General features: G+C 59.7%; 1 protein-coding gene across 6 annotated transcripts; it reads left to right on the top strand.

Annotated features, from left to right (window-relative positions):
• The first annotated feature begins 945 nt into the window (after positions 1-945).
• On the top strand, positions 946-16,886 carry UBTF (upstream binding transcription factor). Of its 6 annotated transcripts, none has more exons than XM_030295109.1 (21): positions 946-1,426; positions 4,393-4,531; positions 5,951-6,126; positions 6,680-6,763; positions 6,861-7,016; positions 9,107-9,171; positions 9,458-9,578; positions 9,936-10,046; positions 10,389-10,522; positions 10,682-10,823; positions 11,085-11,126; positions 11,254-11,367; positions 11,458-11,613; positions 12,015-12,170; positions 12,273-12,383; positions 12,825-12,913; positions 13,016-13,205; positions 14,045-14,092; positions 14,195-14,266; positions 14,364-14,507; positions 14,591-16,886. In XM_030295109.1, the coding sequence occupies exons 2-21, from the start codon at positions 4,474-4,476 to the stop codon at positions 14,714-14,716; spliced, it is 2,295 nt and encodes a 764-aa protein (XP_030150969.1). In that variant the 5' UTR covers positions 946-1,426; positions 4,393-4,473; the 3' UTR covers positions 14,717-16,886. The 6 variants fall into 6 exon arrangements, with proteins under 6 accessions (XP_030150969.1, XP_032451593.1, XP_030150968.1 ...); XM_030295108.1 differs by lacking the exon at positions 946-1,426 and adding an exon at positions 1,677-1,888; XM_030295107.1 differs by lacking the exon at positions 946-1,426 and adding an exon at positions 3,174-3,255.
• The last annotated feature ends 2,691 nt before the right edge of the window (positions 16,887-19,577 follow it).

The following is a 19,577-nucleotide window of genomic DNA, read 5'->3' as shown; positions in this document are numbered from 1 at the left end:
GAGGCATGGCGCTGCCCGGGGAGCGACGGCCCAGACCGCAGGCTCGTCTGTTGGAAGCAGGCGTTCTTCAGTCTTCTGGCTCCCAGCGTCCCGACAACCCTTCCTCTGAGGAGGGGAGGCCGGGACGGGCGACCGCAACCTACGGCAGCGGGAGGGTGGCTGGTGGTCCCCGCCCAGGCCTTTCGACACCCGCTCCGCAGGATGGTGGAGTGCCGGAGGCCTACGCGAAGGCTGCCCCGGGGCGGCTCAGGCGACGAGGCCCGGGTGCCAGGCTCCCCTCGCGGCTCCCCGCCGCCGCTGGAGGGAGAAGGGGGGAGCAGCGCCCGCGGCCTGCTTTCCCAGGGCTGGCCGAGTCTTTTTGACAAGCTGATTGCATGGCGGGGATTGGCTGGTCCGGGCGTGACGCCGGTAACAACAAAGGTGGAGTTGGAAGAAATTAGATTAAAGGAGAGGGAAAAAAAAAAAAAATTAAAGGGGGAGCTGGCAGGGGACCGGAGGCAGAGACCGAGGGGGAGATGCGCGAAGCGCGGTCTCCCGGCTCCCACTTCGCCCCGGAAGCCCCTTCGCTCAGACCCAACGGGATTATGCTCTCCACCCTAACCTCGGCCCAACTACCGACACCAGGGTTGGGGGGATGGCTGCTGCTTCTAGAGAAATCCCAACTCCCACCCTGACACCCTTTGCTACGGCCCAGGGGGAGAACTTTTTGCTCGGACTCCTCGGATCCTAAACCCGGCGGAGGTGAGGGGCTTTGAGAACAACCAGAGGCTCGCTCTAAAACCCGGAAGGCCCTCGCGGGAAGCCGAGATCCAGCGAGGCAGGGTGCTCCCCCGATTTTTCAATGTGTTGCAAATCTAAGAGCTTCTTTCTTGCCTTTTCTTTTTCTTTTTTTTTGTAACGCCCCCCCTCCTTTATCCCCCACCCCCTCGCTTTGGCTTCAGGGTTGCAAAAGCAAAGAGCAATAAAAAAAAAAAAAAAAAAAAAACCCGCGCACACACTCAGACACACACCAGTGGCGACAGGGGAGAGTTGGAAAGACGCAGGAGAGAAGCAGGAGGCAGGAGGCAGTGGGGAGGGAGCAATGGGAGCGGGAAGCAGGCAGGTTCCCTCGCAAATCCCCCTCCGGCCCCACGTCGCTTCGCCGGCCCCGGCAGGGGAGCGAAGAGCCGGGCTAGCAGATGGAGGAGTGGAGCTCGCTCTAGGCAGCGGGCTTGGCCGGAGAATGGAGGAGCCGCCAAGCGACCGGCTGATTGGAAGAGAAACGCAGAGCGATGGAGGCGGGGGTAGGAGGACGATTTCTCTGCGGGGACTGGCGGCGGCGTATACGCCCGGGTCGGGCGCTGCAGAGCTTGGCTAGCTTTCAACCCGCGCTCGCCGGCTCCAGCCCCGCGCGCCCCCACCCCCAGCCCTCCCGGCGGCTCCGCAGGTGAGTGCGAGCTGGGGGCAAAAAAACCCCAAAAGTCTCAACACGCCAACCCTTCCCCCCCTCCAAAAAAAAAAGAAAGAAAAGCATTTTTCTTTTTCTTTTTTTATTTTCCTGCAGCCCCCATCGCGGTGGGAGGGAAGGGGTAAGGCGGAGTGGCCCGGAGGAGGCGGAGGGGCCAGGCGAGGCCGGTGTGGCCCGGGAGGCGGCGGCGCCGAGGCGGCTCTGACGGGCGAGCGCTCGGAGCGGCGCTGCGCTGCGCCGAGGCGGGCGGGCGGGCGGGCGGAGCGGGGCGGGCGGAGCGCGGCGCGTGGGGCTCGCCATTAGCCGTCGCTCCGCTTCGCCATCTCGGGCTTTGTCTGGCGACTCGCTGCCCCGGCGTCGGCTGCGGCGGAGCTGCGGCGGAGCTCTTCGGCCCGCCGCACCCCTAGGTGCCCCTGGCCCGCGCTCCCATTCACACGCTCGGTAAGTGAGCCCGGGCTCCGCGGATTTCGGGGGAGAGGGGTTGCTGCGAGTGGCGGCGGCGCCGATCTCCATGCGCCCGGGCAGGCCTGGGGAGCCATGCCGGGCTGGATTGAACCGGCTCCCAGAGCGGCTCCTCCGCCGGAGCCCATCGCCTCCTCACCTTTTCCGGGGTGTAAGGAGCAAAGGGAATTTTTTATTATTTTTTTTAATTCGCAGGGAGGGCATTTTGTCGGGGTAAAACAAATTTTTTTTATGTAAGTTTCGTGTGTGTGTGTGTGTGTGTGTGCTGTTCGGCAGCAAGGGGACCGCGAGGCAGGCACCGAAGACTGGCGCCGCGATGGGCGTGCGTGCGCCCCAAGCCGGTGGCCACGCTCCGGGGATGAGGGTGGGCGCGGAGCGCCCGCTCCAGGAGGCGGGAGAGGGGAGCTGGTGAGGACGGCCGTGGAAGCCCGAATCTGAGCTGGGAGGACTTGGGGGAGAGCTCCGAAGCAGGGCTGCAGGCACCCCTTCAGCCTTCCCAGCCGCCGGGGGGCCCCTCCGGGCACCCTCTCGCGGCCGCGCCTCGCGCCCTCCCTCCCGCGCCGGCCGAGTCTGCTAGTTCCCCCGCGGGTCTGGCGAGGTCGCTCTCGGCGCCCGCCCGCCTCGGCTCCGAGCCCCGCCGCCATCCGGGCGGCTGCGTGTCTCCCTGCCCCGGCCCCCCCCCCTCCCCGGCGGCAGCAGCAGCAGCAGCAGCCACCGCCGCCGCCGCCACCACCACCACCACCAGCACCAGCACCACCACCACCACCCCCCTCCCCTCCTTCCTTCCCTCCGCCTCGGCCGCCCGGGTCCCCCCAGCTCCCGCCCCTCCTCCCAGCTGCCCCCCGCGGAGCCCGCCCGGGCAGGCTGTGGGAGGGAGCGGAGCCGGCGAGGCGGGCGGGCTGGCGCTCGCTCCCCGGGGGTCGGTGTGCGCTCTACGGGGAAGGACGCGCTCGCTGCCCCGCTTCTCCCGCCCCCCCTCCCGCTCCTCCTCCTCCCTTCTCCCTCCTCCTCCCCGCTCCGGCGGCGGAGGCTGCGGCGGCGGCGGGGGGTGTGCGAGCTGAGGCCGGGGCCGGCGGGCGGGCGGCGGGCGGGCTGCCTGCAGGCGGAGGGCGCTGTGCTTTGTGCTTTTCGCCGCGAGGAGCAGCAGGCAGCAGCAGCCACAGCCGCCGCCGCCGCCACAGCAGCAGCCGCCGCCCCAGCGCCGCCGCCGCCGCGCCCGGAGGAGGAGCCGCTGCCGCCGCGGGAGGGAGCTGCGGCTGTGCCCGGCCGAGCGGGGGAGGGCGCCGCCGCTCAGAGCCGGGGAGGGAGACGCCGGAGCGGGAAGCCCGGAGGCCGCGCTGCGCCGGGTAACCGAGGCGGCTGAGGACGCGCGCCGGGGTCGGGGCCGGGCGGCGGGGAGCGAGCCGCGGGTGCCGGAGACGCCGAGGGGGACCCGGGGCGCCCTCCAGGCAGGGGACTGGACGAAAGAGGATCAGGGCACTGGAGAGGACGCCGAGAGCCGGGGGAGGGGAGGGCAGGAAGCGAGGCCCGGGCCCGGGCCACGGGCAGAGGAGCCCGCGCTTCTCCGAGCCGGCAGGCGCAGTTCTCGCCGGCCGCCGGAGGGGGCGGCGGGGCCGGTGAGCGCTGCGCCCCCGCCTCCCGGCCGCCGTCCTCCCGCCCTCTCCTTGGCTCGGCTCCCCGGAGGCCGGGGCGGGGGCGCCGGCGGGGCTGGGCCGCAAGCTCGGGGGAGGAGGCGGCGGTTCCCGCCGTGGTCGCGCCTCTGCGCCGGGCTCCTCCGTGCGCGTCGGGGTGGCTGGGCGGTGGCGGCGCCTCTGGCCGGGGTGGGTGGCTCGGGGGCGGGGGGCAGGCTAGGCCGCTTCTCTCCGGCTGCTCGCCCGCCCAGGCGGGCGGGGACGGCGTCGGGAGCCCGAGAGGGGGGGCGGCGGGAATCCGGATCCGGTCCCCGGGGGCGGTGCGGCCGCTGCGCTCCGGGGCCGGCGGCGGCTGCGCTGCGTCCGGGTCCCCGCCGGGTTGCGGAGGCGGGGGGAACCGGCCGGGGGGAGGCGGGAGGAGGAGACTGCGGCGCGTGCCCGCTTTCGCGGTCGCGCGCGCCCTTTACCCGCCCTTCCTCCTCCCCCGCCCTCCAGCCTGGGGCCTCCCCGGGGCGGGCGCACGGAGGAGGAGGAGGAGATTTTTTTTTTTTTTTTTTTTTTTTTGCCCGGGTGGGGGAAGGAGGGTGGAGGGCGGGCGCTAGCTGCACGCGGGAGCTGGGAGCAGTCTCTCGCGTGGGCAGGGGAGGGCGCACGCGGTGGAGCCGGGCTGCAGGGGCTGGGGCGGGGGGGAGGGGGGGCGCTCCCACACCCACCGACCCATTGGGTCTACTAGGGTCTTGGCAGTCTCCGTGAAAGTGTGGACTTGTGCCCCCCTCCCCTTTGGGGGAGGGAGGAATAGAAAGTCCCTCACCTCGCATCCCGCCTGAGTGGGGACTGGTATCTCTCCTAAAGGGTGAGGTGGTTTTGACCGCGGGTTGCCCGGCCAGCACGACCCGAGGAGGTGGCTGGAGGAGGTGGCTGGACGGCTAAAGAATGAACGGAGAAGCTGACTGCCCCACAGACCTGGAAATGGCCGCCCCCAAAGGCCAAGGTAGGAGCTCTTTAACTTAAGCTCTCTTTTTCACATGGCTGTCTGCAGGGTCCGCTCTCCTTCAAAAGGGTTGCCGTCTGCATTCTCTGAACTGAGATGAGGTCGGTGTCTTCAGTTTTATGAGTTAAGTTCGACCAAACCCAAATTATTTGGCCTTGAGACAGTAAGCTGTATTTTTCACACTCCGTTTCCTCTCTTAGAGAGGGAGAGGGAGGCCTGTGCGAGCCTTCTTTCTGGGGTTCCCAGGCAGACCCCAGTGTGCCCTCTCTACACCCGGTGTCGGGGAATGGGAGGTAGGACGAGGAATGTGGGGGGAAGAGGGAGAAAAGAGGGATTGGGAAGGCTTTTCAGGTTTTTATTGTTATTAAGAGGACAAGATTTTTGGTGAGGCAGGTGGAGAGAGAGGATGTTTTGGTGGCTTTGAGGCTCCAAGCCATAGGCCGTCCATAACTAGACCCTACCCCATCCAGTAGGGATCCCATGGGGGGGGGGGGCAGGGGGTAGGATGAAGATGAGCATCTGGCCATGACTGTGGGACACTGAGAGGAGAAAGGATTATGGGTCCATGTGACCCACCCTGCGGAAACCCTGACCAGATGCAAATGCAAATGAAGAGCCCTTTTGACTACTAGCCTTGGATATCTGTTCTCCTATCTCACCTTCCAGAGTCACCAACCTCCAGGGAGGCCTTCTGGAGCTGTATTTCAGTGACTGGAAATCGCTGGTTCAGACCCACCCCTTTTTTTGCCTCCCTAGGGAGTTGGGCTCAACTCCCTGGATCCGGGGGGTTCCGGTTCTCCCTGGAGCCAGGGCCCTTTGCCCACCTGCCTGTCTTGCCTCCCAACTCCCCTGTATGGTTCTTCTGTTTCCACTCCATTTTTCTTACTTGCCCCAAATTTTCCTTTGGTCTTCCCTGAGAGGCCAAGAGGGAGTGGGGGATGATGGGATACCCATGTCTTTAAGGTTAGTTTCCAGTTACGCTGGAGAAAAACGTCTGCGTGGATTCTCCTTACTGCCCACACTCCATCCTGTCTTTGCACATCTCCGGTGTCTGCCTAGAACTTAAACTTGGCAACACGTATCAATGTGTTGTGCCTCCCTCCCCTCTCCCAGTAAGTTAGCTGTTTTCCCACCGAGCCCCAAATCACTGTAGCTCATTTCTTCCTCTCCCCTGTAATAAATAGTAGCCTGTGGCGGCCTAGCGTGTTAGAAACGGTCGTAGTCTTGATGCCTTCTGGACGGGAATCCCAGCTCTAATCCATATGGTCACAGTTTTCCCTTATGACAAGGTCGTGTCTTGTCCGTGCCTTCCCATAGGAGGCAACCAGGGATGTGGGGTTCTCTGGGAAAGAAGGACTAGGGAAGAGATGAGGGGAAAGGATGGAGCTGGGCATGACTGCCTTTCTTTCCCCTCCCCAGACCGCTGGTCTCAGGAAGACATGCTGACTTTGCTGGAATGCATGAAGAACAACCTTCCATCCAACGACAGCTCCAAGTTCAAAACCACCGAGTCACATATGGACTGGGAAAAAGTAGCATTTAAAGACTTTTCTGGAGATATGTGCAAGCTCAAATGGGTGGAGATTTCTAATGAGGTAACTGATCTCCCCCCCCCCCCTTCCTGACACAGCTACACGAACTCTGCCTCAACCTTCCTGGTGGGGGAGAGGAAACAGAAGTCTGTAAACAGGAAGGAAAGAGACCAGGCGAGGTGCTCATGTGGTCGCCCTTGTGCGTTTGGGAGGTGGCATGGTTGACAGCACTGGCCTAGAGTTCTCAGTTCTGCCACTTTCTAGCTGTGTGGCCTTGAATACTTACCGTCTTGGAGCTTCTGTCGCCTGAGCTGTTCTGGGGATTGAATGAGGTGCTGGCATGGACAACCACGTCGAGGTCAGGTGGTCACCTTGTTGCTGTCCTTTGGTGTATACGGACTGCCTGGTCCTCTGCAGTAGGCATGGGCCAGCGCCTGGGTGCCTGCCTGGGGTGTCAGGGGCTGTCTGAGTTGTGTGGCTGTTGGCCTCTGCTCCTCCCGTGATAAATTCAGCCTAGTGGAAAATAGAGGAGACCCGCTGGAAAAGGGGGTAGGCTCTGGGGTGGTGTTTCCCTGTCCTGAACGTCCTCTTGCACTCACTTCCCTTCTTCCTCCAGGTGAGGAAGTTCCGTACGTTGACAGAATTGATCCTTGATGCTCAGGAACACGTTAAAAATCCTTACAAAGGCAAAAAACTCAAGGTGAGTTTCCAAGAGGAGGAGCATGGCATGTAGGAGAGGAATGGTCCAAAGAACGGATGCTGTCTGACCTTCACCGTGTCCTTGACCCTCCTTCCAGAAACACCCGGACTTCCCAAAGAAGCCCCTGACCCCTTATTTCCGCTTCTTCATGGAGAAGCGGGCCAAGTATGCGAAACTCCACCCTGAGATGAGCAACCTGGACCTGACCAAGATTTTGTCCAAGAAATACAAGGAGCTGCCGGAGAAGAAGAAGGTGGGGGGAGGGGGGCTTTGGCGGGAGGAAGGGAGAGGCAGGGAGCAGCTGGTGTGGTGTAGGTCAGCCGTCGGGGGGGAGGCTCAGACAGAGGGACTCGGCTTCAGGGATACGGGTGGGTCAGCGTAGCAGAGTGTAGGGTCTTGGGCAGCCACACTTGATCTCCCCGTCCCACACACCGTCAGGCACGGGCATTGTCGAAGGTGTAATCCAAACTGAAGCAGGCGCTCAGACCAACATTTTGCCCCCCGGACCATTCACAGCGTTCTCTCACTCGGCTCTGCCCCTGTGCACGCGTCCTCGCTCTGAGGCTGGCACAGCAGGTCCACCCTCTGACATTTCCCAGTGTGGTCTCATTTGATGTGTGCCGTATCCTTGGAAAGGTAACCCCCCGGAGGAGGGGTTATTCCGATCCTGTGGGCAAGGAACTGAGGCTCAGGTGGGACTCGTGTCCCGGGTCCCACAACTAGTGACAGCAGAGCAGGACTTGGGTCCGGTGCTCTTCTCACTGCCGTGTCCGTCCGTACGTTATCAGGTGGGCTTCCTTCCTCCGTACGCATGTTCGCCCAAGGACATACCTTGTCCTTTGGGGCCTTGTGCTATCCCGGGCCATCGGAGATCCTTAACCTTGGGCGGAGGTTACCCGAGTCGCCCAGGGCAGGGGTGGACACGAGCGCAGTGAGGTCAGGTGGACCCTCACAGAAGCTGGCAGCAAAGCAGTGGAGGAGCCTGTAGCAGGGCCCGAGGGAGTTGGGGTGGGGAGAGAGACAGACACCGCTGGTGCTGGACTTGCAGGGTGGAGCCAGGGAGAGGAGTCGGGGAGGGGCAGCGGGAGAGGCAAGAGGGCACGTTTGCCGGAAGAGGAAACAAAGCCATAACCCAGCCGGCACACCACGAGCAGCCCTCTTCTGGTCTGTGTACTCTGGCTGCAGGCTCACGTGCCCTTGGTTCTGTGCCCAAAAAGGAGCCAGCTTGGCTGGGGGAAACCGGCTGCCCAGGCCAAGCAGGAGTAGGAACTGGCGGAGTTCTCCTTGACTCCTCTGATGGGGATGTTGCAGAGCTGGCTGCCCACACGACGCCCAGACACACACGGGATGGGAGGGAGAGGCAGAGGGTCCAAGGACCAGGGAAGGACAAGAAGCTACATGGTAGGGTGGACAGGGTGCTGGCCTGGGGGACGCAAGACTGGGGCCTGGTCTCCTGACTACCACTGAATTGCTCTGTATGTGACCTTTGGTAAGTTACTTCGTTTCTCTGGACGTGGTCTTTACCTGAGGTGCAGAGAGTAAGCCCGATCCGTCCGGTGCCTTCCTGTTCTGAAGGCTGCTGAGTTGTGTGAGGAGGGCCAGAATTGGGGCAGGGTAGGCTGGGCGCTGCTCCCTGTCTTCTGCAGGAACCACAGGGGAAAGTGAAGCTGTCCCTTCCCGTGCCTCGTGCCTCTTCCGTGAGAGGCAGGGGTTAGGCTCGGTTGTCATGAGCCCCTGGTCCCTTCTAAGGCTGACTCTTGTGAATGGGGGAGAAAGGAGAGCTGGACACCGAGTGGGAGCCAGGACAGGAGGCAGATGAGGAAAGGAAAGAACGGATTGCAAAGGAAGTAAGAAAACCCAAATTCAAGAGACAGATCTATCAGAATGTCATTTACATTGCAAGAATTCACTCTAGGTTCCTTCAACACCATCTCCCCTCAGCCCTCGAAAACGGGGTCCAGCCTGGCCCTGGCCCTGTGGGCCACCCCTGAGGCAGCAAACCATTATCAGCTGCCACAGACATTGGAGGATCATTGGAGGAGGGAATGATCCGGAGGAGGCCTACACCCCCCCCCCCCAGCTCCTCATCATGGAGAGTTTTGCGGTGCTGGGGAAAGGTGGGGAGGTAGGGTCAGGGGGAGTCCCAGCCCGGTCACTGCTCACTGTGACTGGCTACGGTTGAGTCTCCCCAGCCCACTGGAAGGCAGGCCACCATCTCCTGCGAGCTCATGCCACCCTCTGTCCACGTCACCACTGGGAGGCAGAATAGCTAGCAAGGAGGACTCGGTGGTTTTTATAGCTCAGGCTTTGGGTCCTGGATGACCCCGTCCCCTCCTCCCCCAGATGAAATATATTCAGGACTTCCAGAGAGAAAAACAGGAGTTCGAGCGAAACCTGGCCCGGTTCAGGTAAGGCAGTGGAGCCCAGAGGAGGGCCACAGGGCATTGGGTGTGGCAGGATAGGGTGACACTGACCAGAGCCTCGAGTTTGCCATTTGTGAGGCATGGAAGATGGATGGGTCATGTGTAGACCCTAGTGGGTCACGCTCAAGGGCAGGGACAGGCAGACGGCTGCTGTCCCAAGAGGCCCCGATTGATAGGCCTAGGAGCCTTGGTGGGTGGGGCAGCTAGACGGGGTCTCCCGGGCAGGATTCCCCCCGCACCCGCTGATTGTTGCTCCCCGTGCCCTGGCTAGGGAGGATCACCCTGACCTAATCCAGAATGCCAAGAAGTCGGACATCCCCGAGAAGCCCAAAACCCCCCAGCAGCTGTGGTACACCCATGAGAAGAAGGTGTATCTCAAAGTGCGGCCAGATGTGAGTGTCCGGCCAGGGGGTGGGGATGGAGGGCGCACGGTGGTGGCAAGGGGGGAGCCGCGCCAGGTCGGCCGGGCACGGTGCAGGGGAGCAGGAGAGGAGGCCCCTCCCCAGGGGTGGGCTGCATGGACAGGGCCTGGGCCAGCTGGCGTGCGAGCGTGTGCGTGCGTGCGTGTGTGAGCCTGTCCCCTTGCACCCAGGCGGGACCCCCGCCTCTCCACCTTCCCCTCCTGGCCTGTGGGGGACACTCATGTGACCTCCTGTGGCCTGAGGGGGCGGGGGCCTCTGTGCCCCCCTCCCCCTCCCCTCTCCCTGCCCCTGGCTGCCTGTGTGTGTCTGACGGCTTTTGGTTTGCAGGCCACTACGAAGGAGGTGAAGGACTCCCTGGGGAAGCAGTGGTCTCAGCTCTCGGACAAAAAGAGGCTGAAATGGATTCATAAGGCCCTGGAGCAGCGGAAGGAGTACGAGGTTAGGCTTCCGCTGCGCTCCTCCCCATCCGGCTCTTCAAGAGCCTCTGCCCTCCGTCTCTGTGACCTCCGCACTCTGCGGGAGGCGGTCACTCCCTGTCCCTCCATTGAGGGAGGGGCCTTCTGGGCCCCTCACCTCTGCCCCTACCTTCCCCGCCCCCCTCCCCTCCATGAGATCTCAGGCTAGGGCAGGGCAGGGCACCACGTCTCGTGTGACATAGCAGACACACGGCCACCCCCCCAGCTTTGCTCCCTGCCTCCCCTCCCCAGCGGCTCTCCCCCCTCCCCGGCCCCGGCTAACCCCACACCCCGTTGCCCTCCGTCCCCCCACCTCACTCTGCAGGAGATTATGCGTGACTATATCCAGAAGCACCCCGAGCTGAACATCAGTGAGGAGGGCATCACCAAGTCCACCCTCACCAAGGCCGAACGCCAGCTCAAGGACAAGTTTGATGGGCGACCCACCAAGCCACCTCCGTGAGCGCTGCCCTGGGGTGGGGTGGGCAAGTGGGCAAGCGGGCATCTAGGGAGCTGGGCCAGCAACACTGGCCAGCGTCCGAAGTTGAGGAAGCCTGTCGCCTTGAGCCGCCCCGGTCGCTCAGGGAGATGCTCCTCCTTTCCTGCTGGTTCTGATAGGAACAGCTACTCGCTGTACTGCGCGGAGCTGATGGCCAACATGAAGGACGTGCCCAGCACTGAGCGAATGGTGTTATGCAGCCAGCAGTGGAAGCTGCTCTCCCAGAAGGAGAAGGATGCCTATCACAAGAAGTGTGACCAGGTGAGCTATGCTGAGGAACTTCTGGAGACCCTTGGGCCTGGCCTCAGAAACCTGAAGCATGACATCTGGCCCCAGCTAGGGGTCAGTCAGGGATTGACCAAACGGATCTTGGGCGCCTGCTACAGACTCGGTGGTGTCTGGGCCGATGTCGACCACCTATAGGGGAAAATGAGGTCCTGTCCGGGTTCTGGACATTTTGCAGAGGACTACTGTCCCTTGAGAACTGGAGGGCCTGACCCTGACTCCCCCTTCCTTCCCCAGAAAAAGAAAGATTACGAAGTGGAGCTGCTCCGTTTTCTAGAGGTGAGCATTGTTATAGGCGGGGCATTGGGCAGACAGGCATTGGGATGGAACAAGTCCCTTTGGACAACCTGGGAGCAGGCTGGGAGCCAGGTGCACAGCCCCATGCCACCTCTTGTCTCTGGACCAGAGCCTTCCTGAGGAGGAACAGCAGCGGGTCCTGGGGGAGGAGAAGATGTTAAGCATCAACAAGAAGCAGGCCACCAGCCCAGCCTCCAAGAAGCCCTCCCAGGAAGGGGGCAAGGTGGGCAGGGGGCAGAACTGGGGCGGAGGGGGGGAGATGGGGCTCCCCACCAACACCCCATGGAACCCGGCCCTCTTCGTTCACCTGTAGGGAGGCTCAGAGAAGCCCAAGCGGCCCGTCTCGGCCATGTTCATCTTCTCTGAAGAAAAGCGGCGGCAGCTGCAAGAGGAACGGCCCGAGCTCTCGGAGAGCGAGCTGACCCGGCTTCTGGCCCGCATGTGGAACGACTTGTCGGAAAAGAAGAAGGTCAGGCTCCCTAGGCCAGAGGGGCTGCCGGGCCGAGACCAGGCCGCTTCTCCCCCAGGGGCTAGCTTCACTTCCTCACCCTTGGCCTGTGTGAGCCACACGTGTGCCTGAGCTCAGAGCGAGTGAGCGAGTGAGCTGAGTGAGCCAGGCTGGGAGCTCCGCAGGCCGGAAGGCGGGAAGCTGTCAGCTGAGGGCTCTGGCTCCCTGGGGAGCAGAGCCGGTTGGCGGGCTGAGCCCCAGGCTGGAGACATCTGCACCAGCCCACGCCTCTGCCTCTGCTCCGCGCTCCCCGCCCTTGCAGAGGGGGTTGGGGGGGGGGGGAGGGACTTCAACTGCTGGCTGAGGAACGCGCGCCCCCTTGGGGCGGCCGGAAGGCTGACGCCACTGCCATCCCTCCGCAGGCCAAGTACAAGGCCCGGGAGGCTGCGCTGAAGGCCCAGTCGGAGAGGAAGCCAGGCGGGGACCGCGAGGAACGGGGCAAGCTGCCTGAGTCGCCCAAGAGAGCTGAGGAGATCTGGCAACAGAGCGTCATCGGGGACTACCTGGCCCGCTTCAAGGTGGCAGGGAGCTGGAAAGGGGTTGCTCAGCAGGCTGCCTACACAGGCCACCTCTGGCCCCAGGGGACCCTTGCCATAGCTGACACCCCTGTTTGTCTCCAGAATGACCGGGTAAAGGCCTTGAAAGCCATGGAGATGACCTGGAACAACATGGAGAAGAAGGAGAAACTGATGTGGATTAAGAAGGCAGCCGAAGACCAAAAGCGATACGAGGTGGGAAGGGTTCTGCTGTTCGGCCCAGTGGGCGGGGTGGAGCTGGGGCCGCCTCCCTCCACTGCACTGGTGGGAGCATCCTTTTGGGTGGGCAGCTTTCCTCCCTGGGTGGGCCGTGGACCCAAAAGGCCCAGCCTCGGTTGTGTGACCCTGAGCAAATCTCCCAACTTCCTTTTCTGAGCCTCGGTCACACATCAGTAAAGTGGGGACAGTGATGCCGGTCACGTGGGTGCAGTTGTGACTGCACTTTCAAGCAACGGCGCCTGACCCAGGTGTGAGCTGTTGGGAAGTGGCTCCCTGGCTCTGCCTCGGTTTCTCCTCCTCCCCCGGGACGTAAAAGGAGAGCCGGCTCAGGCACTGATGGCACGGGGCAGGAGGTAGGAATGTTTCTGGGTGGGAGGGGGGGCGGAGCGAGTGTGACCTTTCTGGGCGTCCCCGCAGAGAGAGCTGAGCGAGATGCGGGCACCCCCAGCTGCCGCGAACTCATCCAAAAAGATGAAGTTCCAAGGAGAACCCAAGAAGCCTCCCATGTGAGTCCCGTGTCCGGAACCCACCCTGGCGCTGGGGAAGGTCACGGCTGAAGGGCTGCTGGGCCAGGGTCCTAACCCTGCCTGCACCACCCCACCTCCTAGGAACGGTTACCAGAAGTTCTCCCAGGAGCTGCTGTCCAACGGGGAGCTGAACCACCTGCCGCTGAAGGAGCGCATGGTCGAGATTGGCAGCCGCTGGCAGCGCATCTCCCAGAGCCAGAAGGAGCACTACAAAAAGTTGGCAGAGGAGCAGCAGAAGCAGTACAAAGTACACCTGGACCTCTGGGTCAAGGTGAGCGGGCTTGGACCCTGGGAAGAAGGAGGCCTCATCTAGTTGGTCCGCATTCATGATTGCGGTCAGCGTCCTAGCAGCCCTGTAGTTGCTATTGAAGTCCCAACAGTTGCTATTAAAGAAGAGAAACCAGGGCTCAGAGAGGTTAGGTAGGTTACCCAAGGTCCTACAGCTAGTAGGCAGAATAGTCCAAATCAGATTGTCTTTTCCTACTTCCATCCAGGACCAGAGGACCTCTCCCAGACTCTGGTTTGGCCCCAAGCCTCTGAGCTCCCCTTCTGTCCCTTGGTTGAGTGGTCAGATCTTTAAAGGGAGAGTCCCCTGTGTCCCTACCCAGCCATCCGGGCAGGTTCGCCAGGGACCCTGGGAAATAGGTTTAGGTTAGCAGGGTTTAGGTGGGCAGAAGTTTGGGGAGCCCCAGACTGCCTCATCTGTGGCTCCAGGCTTGTTGGGTGGGAATGATGATGCCAGGCTATGTTAGCCATTGTGGGGGGGGGGGGGAGGCTTCTCTGAGCTGAGGAAGGCCCTAACTCGAGCCTGCACTCGGGTAAAACAACAGGAGGGACAGGAAAACCAACAGCCCTAGGAGAAGGTAGCTTAGAAAAGGATTCGGGGCATCTTAAGCAGTCGTATGGGAGCTGTGTTCTCAGATCCTGGGGGGGGCTCTCTGCGGAGGCCCAAGGTATGGGGAGGGAAACAGGGGTAAAGATGGGACGATGGCATGTTAATGCTTAGCCCACTGCCTGGCTCTTGGTCAACACGCTTGGTCAGCAGAAGTTCAGAGGGGGGGGGGGGGGGGGGCGTGTTCCAACCTTTCCCTCCTCCTCTGTCTCCCACAGAGTCTGTCTCCCCAGGACCGTGCAGCATATAAAGAGTACATCTCCAATGTGAGTCGGGGAGCAGGGCAGCGCCGGGGAAAGGAGGGTTTGGGGAGTCGTTGTGTGGAACTCACGGCGGCTCCCTTTGTCTGTCTCTGGCCTTTCCTACAGAAACGTAAGAGCATGACCAAGCTGCGAGGCCCAAATCCCAAGTCCAGCCGGACCGCCTTGCAGTCCAAGTCGGTAAGGAGCTCCGCCCGGCCGGGGGAAGGCCAGGAAGGGGTCTGCGGTGCCCCGAGTGCCGGGGCGGAGACCACTGACGCACCTCCTTCCCTCCCAGGAGTCTGAGGAGGACGAGGACGAGGATGAGGACGACGAGGACGAGGATGAAGAGGAGGAGGAGGATGAGAACGGGGACTCCTCTGAGGACGGCGGGGACTCCTCCGAGTCCAGCAGCGAGGATGAGAGCGAGGACGGAGACGAGGCGAGGCGGCCGGGCATGGTGGGAGGGTCGGGCGGACCTTGCCACGAACTCCACCCGCTGACTGCCCACCCCTTGCCCCCCAGAACGAGGAGGATGATGAGGACGAGGACGACGACGAGGATGACGACGAGGACGAGGACAACGAGTCTGAGGGCAGCAGCTCCAGTTCCTCCTCGTCGGGAGACTCCTCGGACTCTGACTCCAACTGAGGCTCAGCCCCACCCGGGGCTCCCCTCCCCAACCAACCACCTTTGTTTCTCCCCCATGTTCTATCCCCTGCCCCCTGGCCTCCCCCACTTTCTTTTTCTTTTTCTTTTTCTTTTCTTTTTTTTTTTTTTTAAACAAAATACGGTGGGGGAGGGGCTGGAGGAGCCCAGGCCAGGACTCTGCTGCCTCAGAGACATCAGCCCTGGGGGGCCCTCCAGGGAACGCAACCATCAGACTGAGCCACCACTGGACCGGGCCGGCCCACCCCTCTTCTGCACTTGCGGCTCCGTCATGGACAATGGACCTGGGAGTGGGGTGGGGGGTCCCAAAGAGTTCGGTGAGGCCCTCTACACCTGCAGCCCAACCCATGGGAGGGTGGAAGCTTGGGGAAGACCCCTCCCTTCCCAGAGGGGCTTGCCGACTGGACCCCTACATTGGAACTGGAGGCAGGGAACAGGTGGGGAGAGGAGGGTGGGTGCCTAAGAGCAAACAGGCACTGCCCCATAGCCCTCTCCCCTGCCCTCTGCAGGAAGGAGCTGCCTGGACCCACTCATGGGGGGAGGGGGCAGAAGTGTTTTTTATATATGTGTATATATTTTTTTTTTTAAGCTCTGAGCTGTCAACGAGACGTTTCCTACCGATCTCGGCTGCCGTCTCTGTTGTCATTTCTGGGAGAGGGTGGGTTTAGGGGGGTAGGTTTGGGACTTTTTTAAAACGGTCTTGGCACGAATGGAAAAGTGTGTGCGTGTGTGTGTGTGTGTGTGTGTGTGTCGCCTGTACATAGCATGGGTGCACCTGTGGATGTGTGCAAAGGCACGTGTGAGTGTGTGTGTGGAAGAGAAAAGGGGGAGCCCGCTTCAGTCTGTGAATCTGGTTGAATGGGTTGGTGAGGCCCAGGGAGACGTTGATCCTGGTGGGAACAGGCTGGGTCAGCCCCTTTCTCCACATCCTCTGCTTTGCCTAATCTCTGATTCAATTTGGGGAGGGGGGTTACTGAAGCCACTCTGATGCTTCCTGTACCTGCTTCCCTCTGCCAGGGCTACAGGGCTCTTAGCTGCTGCTGGTCTCCAGCAGGGCACTGGGGAGAGGGACAGATTGGGTGGACCTGAGAGCTTCTACTTGGTGGGAAAGGCCTTTCCAGTTCATCTGAGAGGTTGCCTGGCCACCTGAGGCTCAGAAATTGGGCTTCAAGCTCTTAACACACATCCCTCCTCCCTGTCCCTCTCTCTTCCAGCTCCCCACCCCCATTCCCTATGATTTCTCAGGTCTGCTCCCTTCCCCACCCCTCCAAACCCCCAGCTGGGGAAGGGGTCTGCAAAGGCTGCTTTTGCGGCTGTCCCTTTAACCCTTCCTGGCCATCTCAAAATTTGGGGGACCCTGATTCCTAGAACCTTAGTAAGCCAAGCCACCTGGTCTCTGTGGATTTAAATTTTTTAATTTTTGATTAAATTTTGGCGCCTTTTTTTTTCTCTCCTTATAATCATGTCAATGACCTATTTAATTGGGGCTTTGTGCTTTTCTGCCTTCTCCCCCTGAATGAAAGTCAAGTGATGGGGGAAGAGTGGGAATTCTACCCAGGAGGTGGAATGGGAAAGGTGGGTCCCGCTCCCAAAGGAAGGCAGACAATCTGCTTTGCCTTGGACATGGTGCTGGGGTTGGGGGAACTGGGGGGAGGGGGGGACACTCCCCGCTCTCCCCTTCCTTTGTCCTGACCCTGACGCAGGGGTTCATAGGTTCTATTTCTTCCCAGGAGCCCCTGCAAAGAACCCCACTTCCCTGTTTGAATGCCCCTGCACTGTTGTGTTTTAGTGGAATGTGTTTTCATTTAAAAACAACTTTGAATGGGGCGCTTTTTTTTTCTGTTTTAAAAATTGAAAAATTCTTACAGTACAAACAGGGCTGTGGGGGTGGGGGTGTTGGTGCTGTAAGAGGTCACTCTGAGTGCATTTTGGCACTGGGATGGGATGGTTGGAGTCAGAGGACCCCCCCACTCTCTCCCCTTTTTTTCTAATATTTAAGGAGTGTTTTTGTAGGTTTCAACAACAACCACAACTTGAATTTGTACCATGGGAGGTGGGAGGGAATGTCTTAGAGGTGTCTGCCTAAGCTTAAGGCCAACTGTAGAAGTTTTGTTTTCCCTCTTTTTGTACAATAAAGCAAAAAACAAAGGTTTGACTGCTGTCTGGTCACTGGAATCAAGGGCAGGGTGTAGGGGTGACCCAACAGGTTCAATGGGAAAGACTTGAAGTCTGGCTTGTTTGCGCTTCTCTCTAGAACCAGCTTTCTCTTGCTGAAGGCTCCACAGGCAACCTACCTTCACATTGTTCTGGGTTGTTACTGAGCTTCCGATTCTGTCTGTACACCTTGGGTTGTCAGACCACTAAGGACTCAGAGAATTTGAGGGAACAGGTAACAATATTTTCCCCCAGAGTGCGTTGCCTTGGGAAATTGGGGGTGATGATCAGCTTTGCATGACTAGGGTGAACCCTGACCCTAATAAGGGGTCACTTTATGACTATTCGCCCTAACCATGCAAAGGTTTATCATTGGGAGTTGGGGTAACTCACCTTGAGCCGTCCGCCTCTCCCAGGGTTAGAGATGACTTTCCTAACTCCACCCAGGGCTCTGATAGGAAGTAGGCTGAACCTAGACGATTCCTCTGAAGTTAAGGAAGATAGCCTTCCTGGAGTGCCTGGGTGGCTCAGTTGGTTAAGTACCCCACTCTTGGTTTTGGCTCAGGTCATGATCTCATGGTTGGTGAGATCAAGCCCCGCGTGGGGCTCCACACTGACAGCACGGAACCTGCTTGGGATTCTCTCCCCCTGTCTTCTGCCCCTCCCCTGTTCACACTTTCTCTCAAAATAAATAAACTTCAAAAGTTAAAAAAAAAAAAAGTGAATCCCTGCACAGGCCTTGGCTGGATTCCTGGAGCCACCGACGCTGGAGACCTAGGCCTCATCCAAGAGCTCTCCCTTGGCCCCACACCTTTCTCCTGTTCTTGGTCAAACTGCTAGAAAACTCACTGCCCTTTGTGGTCTCCATTTCCTCACCTCCCCTGGGGTGACTCAATTGACCAGCATGTTCATCATCCCATCTGGTGGACACCTGTCCATCTCTTGACTTCTTGGTCTATTCTGCAGGCATTGGTTCCTCCTCGTTCTATCCTAGGTGTTCATGTCACCCTATGAACCTCCAATTGTCACCCGTAGGTAACCAATCCAAAAGGTGGTATCTCCAGAGACCAGTCTTCCAAGCTGCAAATCTGTGTAGATTTCTGTGTGCCCTCTGGAATATCTGCCAGGCACCTCACCTCAAGACCCAAAATGATCGCCAACCATCTGGTTATTCAATCTAGAAACTAGGGTGTCAGCCTTGACTTCTCTCTCGTTCACTTCCATGTTCATTTGCTCACCTAGCCTTGTCCATTCCACTTCCTGTGTCTCTCTCAAATCTGTCTACCCTTTCACCATTGCTGTCATCCCCATCCTATTCAAGGCCACCACCATTGCCCAACTTCTGCAAAGACTTCCTAAAACTGGTCTTCCTGCTTGTACTCCTGCCCCCTCCGTCCATTCTGCACACAGCTACAAAAGTTATCTTTTAAAAAGAAATCTCATGACCTCTGTACTAACAACTTGCATGACTCTACAAGGCCTGGCCCCTGCTTCCCATCTCCCACCTTCGCTCACCCACAATGATCCAGCCAAGTGTTCTCTTTTGTTCTTCAAACATGCCTACCACAGGGCGTTTGTACTTGGTTCTTTCTGCCCCAGATGCCAATCCCTCAATTCTACACATAGCTGGTTTTCTTAACCCTCAGGCTTCAGATTAAATGTCACCTCACAGACAGGCCTTCCCTAACAACCCTTTCTGGTGAGGCCTCCTCCTACATCTTGTTTCTACTATTTGTTTGTTTCTTGTCTATCTCCCCAAGTAAAAGACACTTAACACCTTATCTGCTTGTCCATTACAGTAATCCCAGCACCTTTTAAAGTGCCCTGGCACACAAACTTGACACTCAAGAAACATTTGTCGAATGAGAGACAAAGTATGGCTGACAAGGCCCTGGCAGATCTGTTGCCCCTGCTGCCTGTTGCCTCTGCCCAACCCCAGCTATGCCAGCCATTCAGGTCTCTCCTCCAGGGCCGGTACCCATTCTGCCTATACACATAACCATTCCCTCTGCCCCCATGTTCCTCGTCACCTCACTGTGTAGTTAATTCAGGGCTCCCCTTAAAAGATCACTTCTCCCGGGGGGGGGGTCTTCTCTGACCCCTTGACAAAAACATCTTCCTGTCATTTGTCCCCCCCCCCTTTTTTTAATGCTTTTATTTATTTTTGAGAGACAGAGAGAGACAGAGCATGAGTGGGGGAGGGGCAGAGAGAGAGGGAGACACAGAATCGGAAGCAGGCTCCAGGCTCTGAGCTGTCAGCACAGAGCCCGAGGGGAGGCTTGAACCCATGAACCATGAGATCACGACGTGAGCCGAAGTTGGACGCTTCACCGCTTAACCAACTGAGCCACCCAGGTGCCCCCAGTTCCTTTTTTTTTTTTTTAAATGTTTATTTCTGAGAGAGAGAGAAAGCAGGGAAGGGGGCAGAGAGAGGAGACAGAGGATCTAAAGCGGGCTCCTTGCTGAGAGCGGAGAACCCAAGGCGGGGCTCAAACTCATGAATTGTGAGATCATGACCTGAGCCAGAGTCAGATGCTTAACCAACTGAGCCACCCAAGTGCCCATGCCATTTGTTTCTTCAGCAGCCCGATGCCTTCACAGTCTTGTTTCACCCACATCAGGCTTTGCTGGGGTGTAGACTCTACTAGGATAAAGTCTGTGGGTTTCTCTGGCTCGCTGCCCTAACGCC

This window comes from Lynx canadensis, chromosome E1 (genome assembly GCF_007474595.2).
Source record: "Lynx canadensis isolate LIC74 chromosome E1, mLynCan4.pri.v2, whole genome shotgun sequence".
NCBI classification, from domain to species: Eukaryota; Metazoa; Chordata; class Mammalia; order Carnivora; family Felidae; genus Lynx; species Lynx canadensis.
Note: the sequence above shows the minus strand (reverse complement) of the source record. Positions and strands in the feature narration are given on the sequence as shown.

Excerpts from the sequence above, each read along its gene's own strand:
- UBTF (XM_030295109.1), top strand. The coding sequence starts at position 4,474 with ATGAACGGAGAAGCTGACTGCCCCACAGACCTGGAAATGGCCGCCCCC. Across the intron at positions 10,824-11,084 it reads ATCACAAGAAGTGTGACCAG|AAAAAGAAAGATTACGAAGT; the intron begins GTGAGCTATGCT and ends TTCCTTCCCCAG. Across the intron at positions 12,384-12,824 it reads AAGACCAAAAGCGATACGAG|AGAGAGCTGAGCGAGATGCG; the intron begins GTGGGAAGGGTT and ends GCGTCCCCGCAG.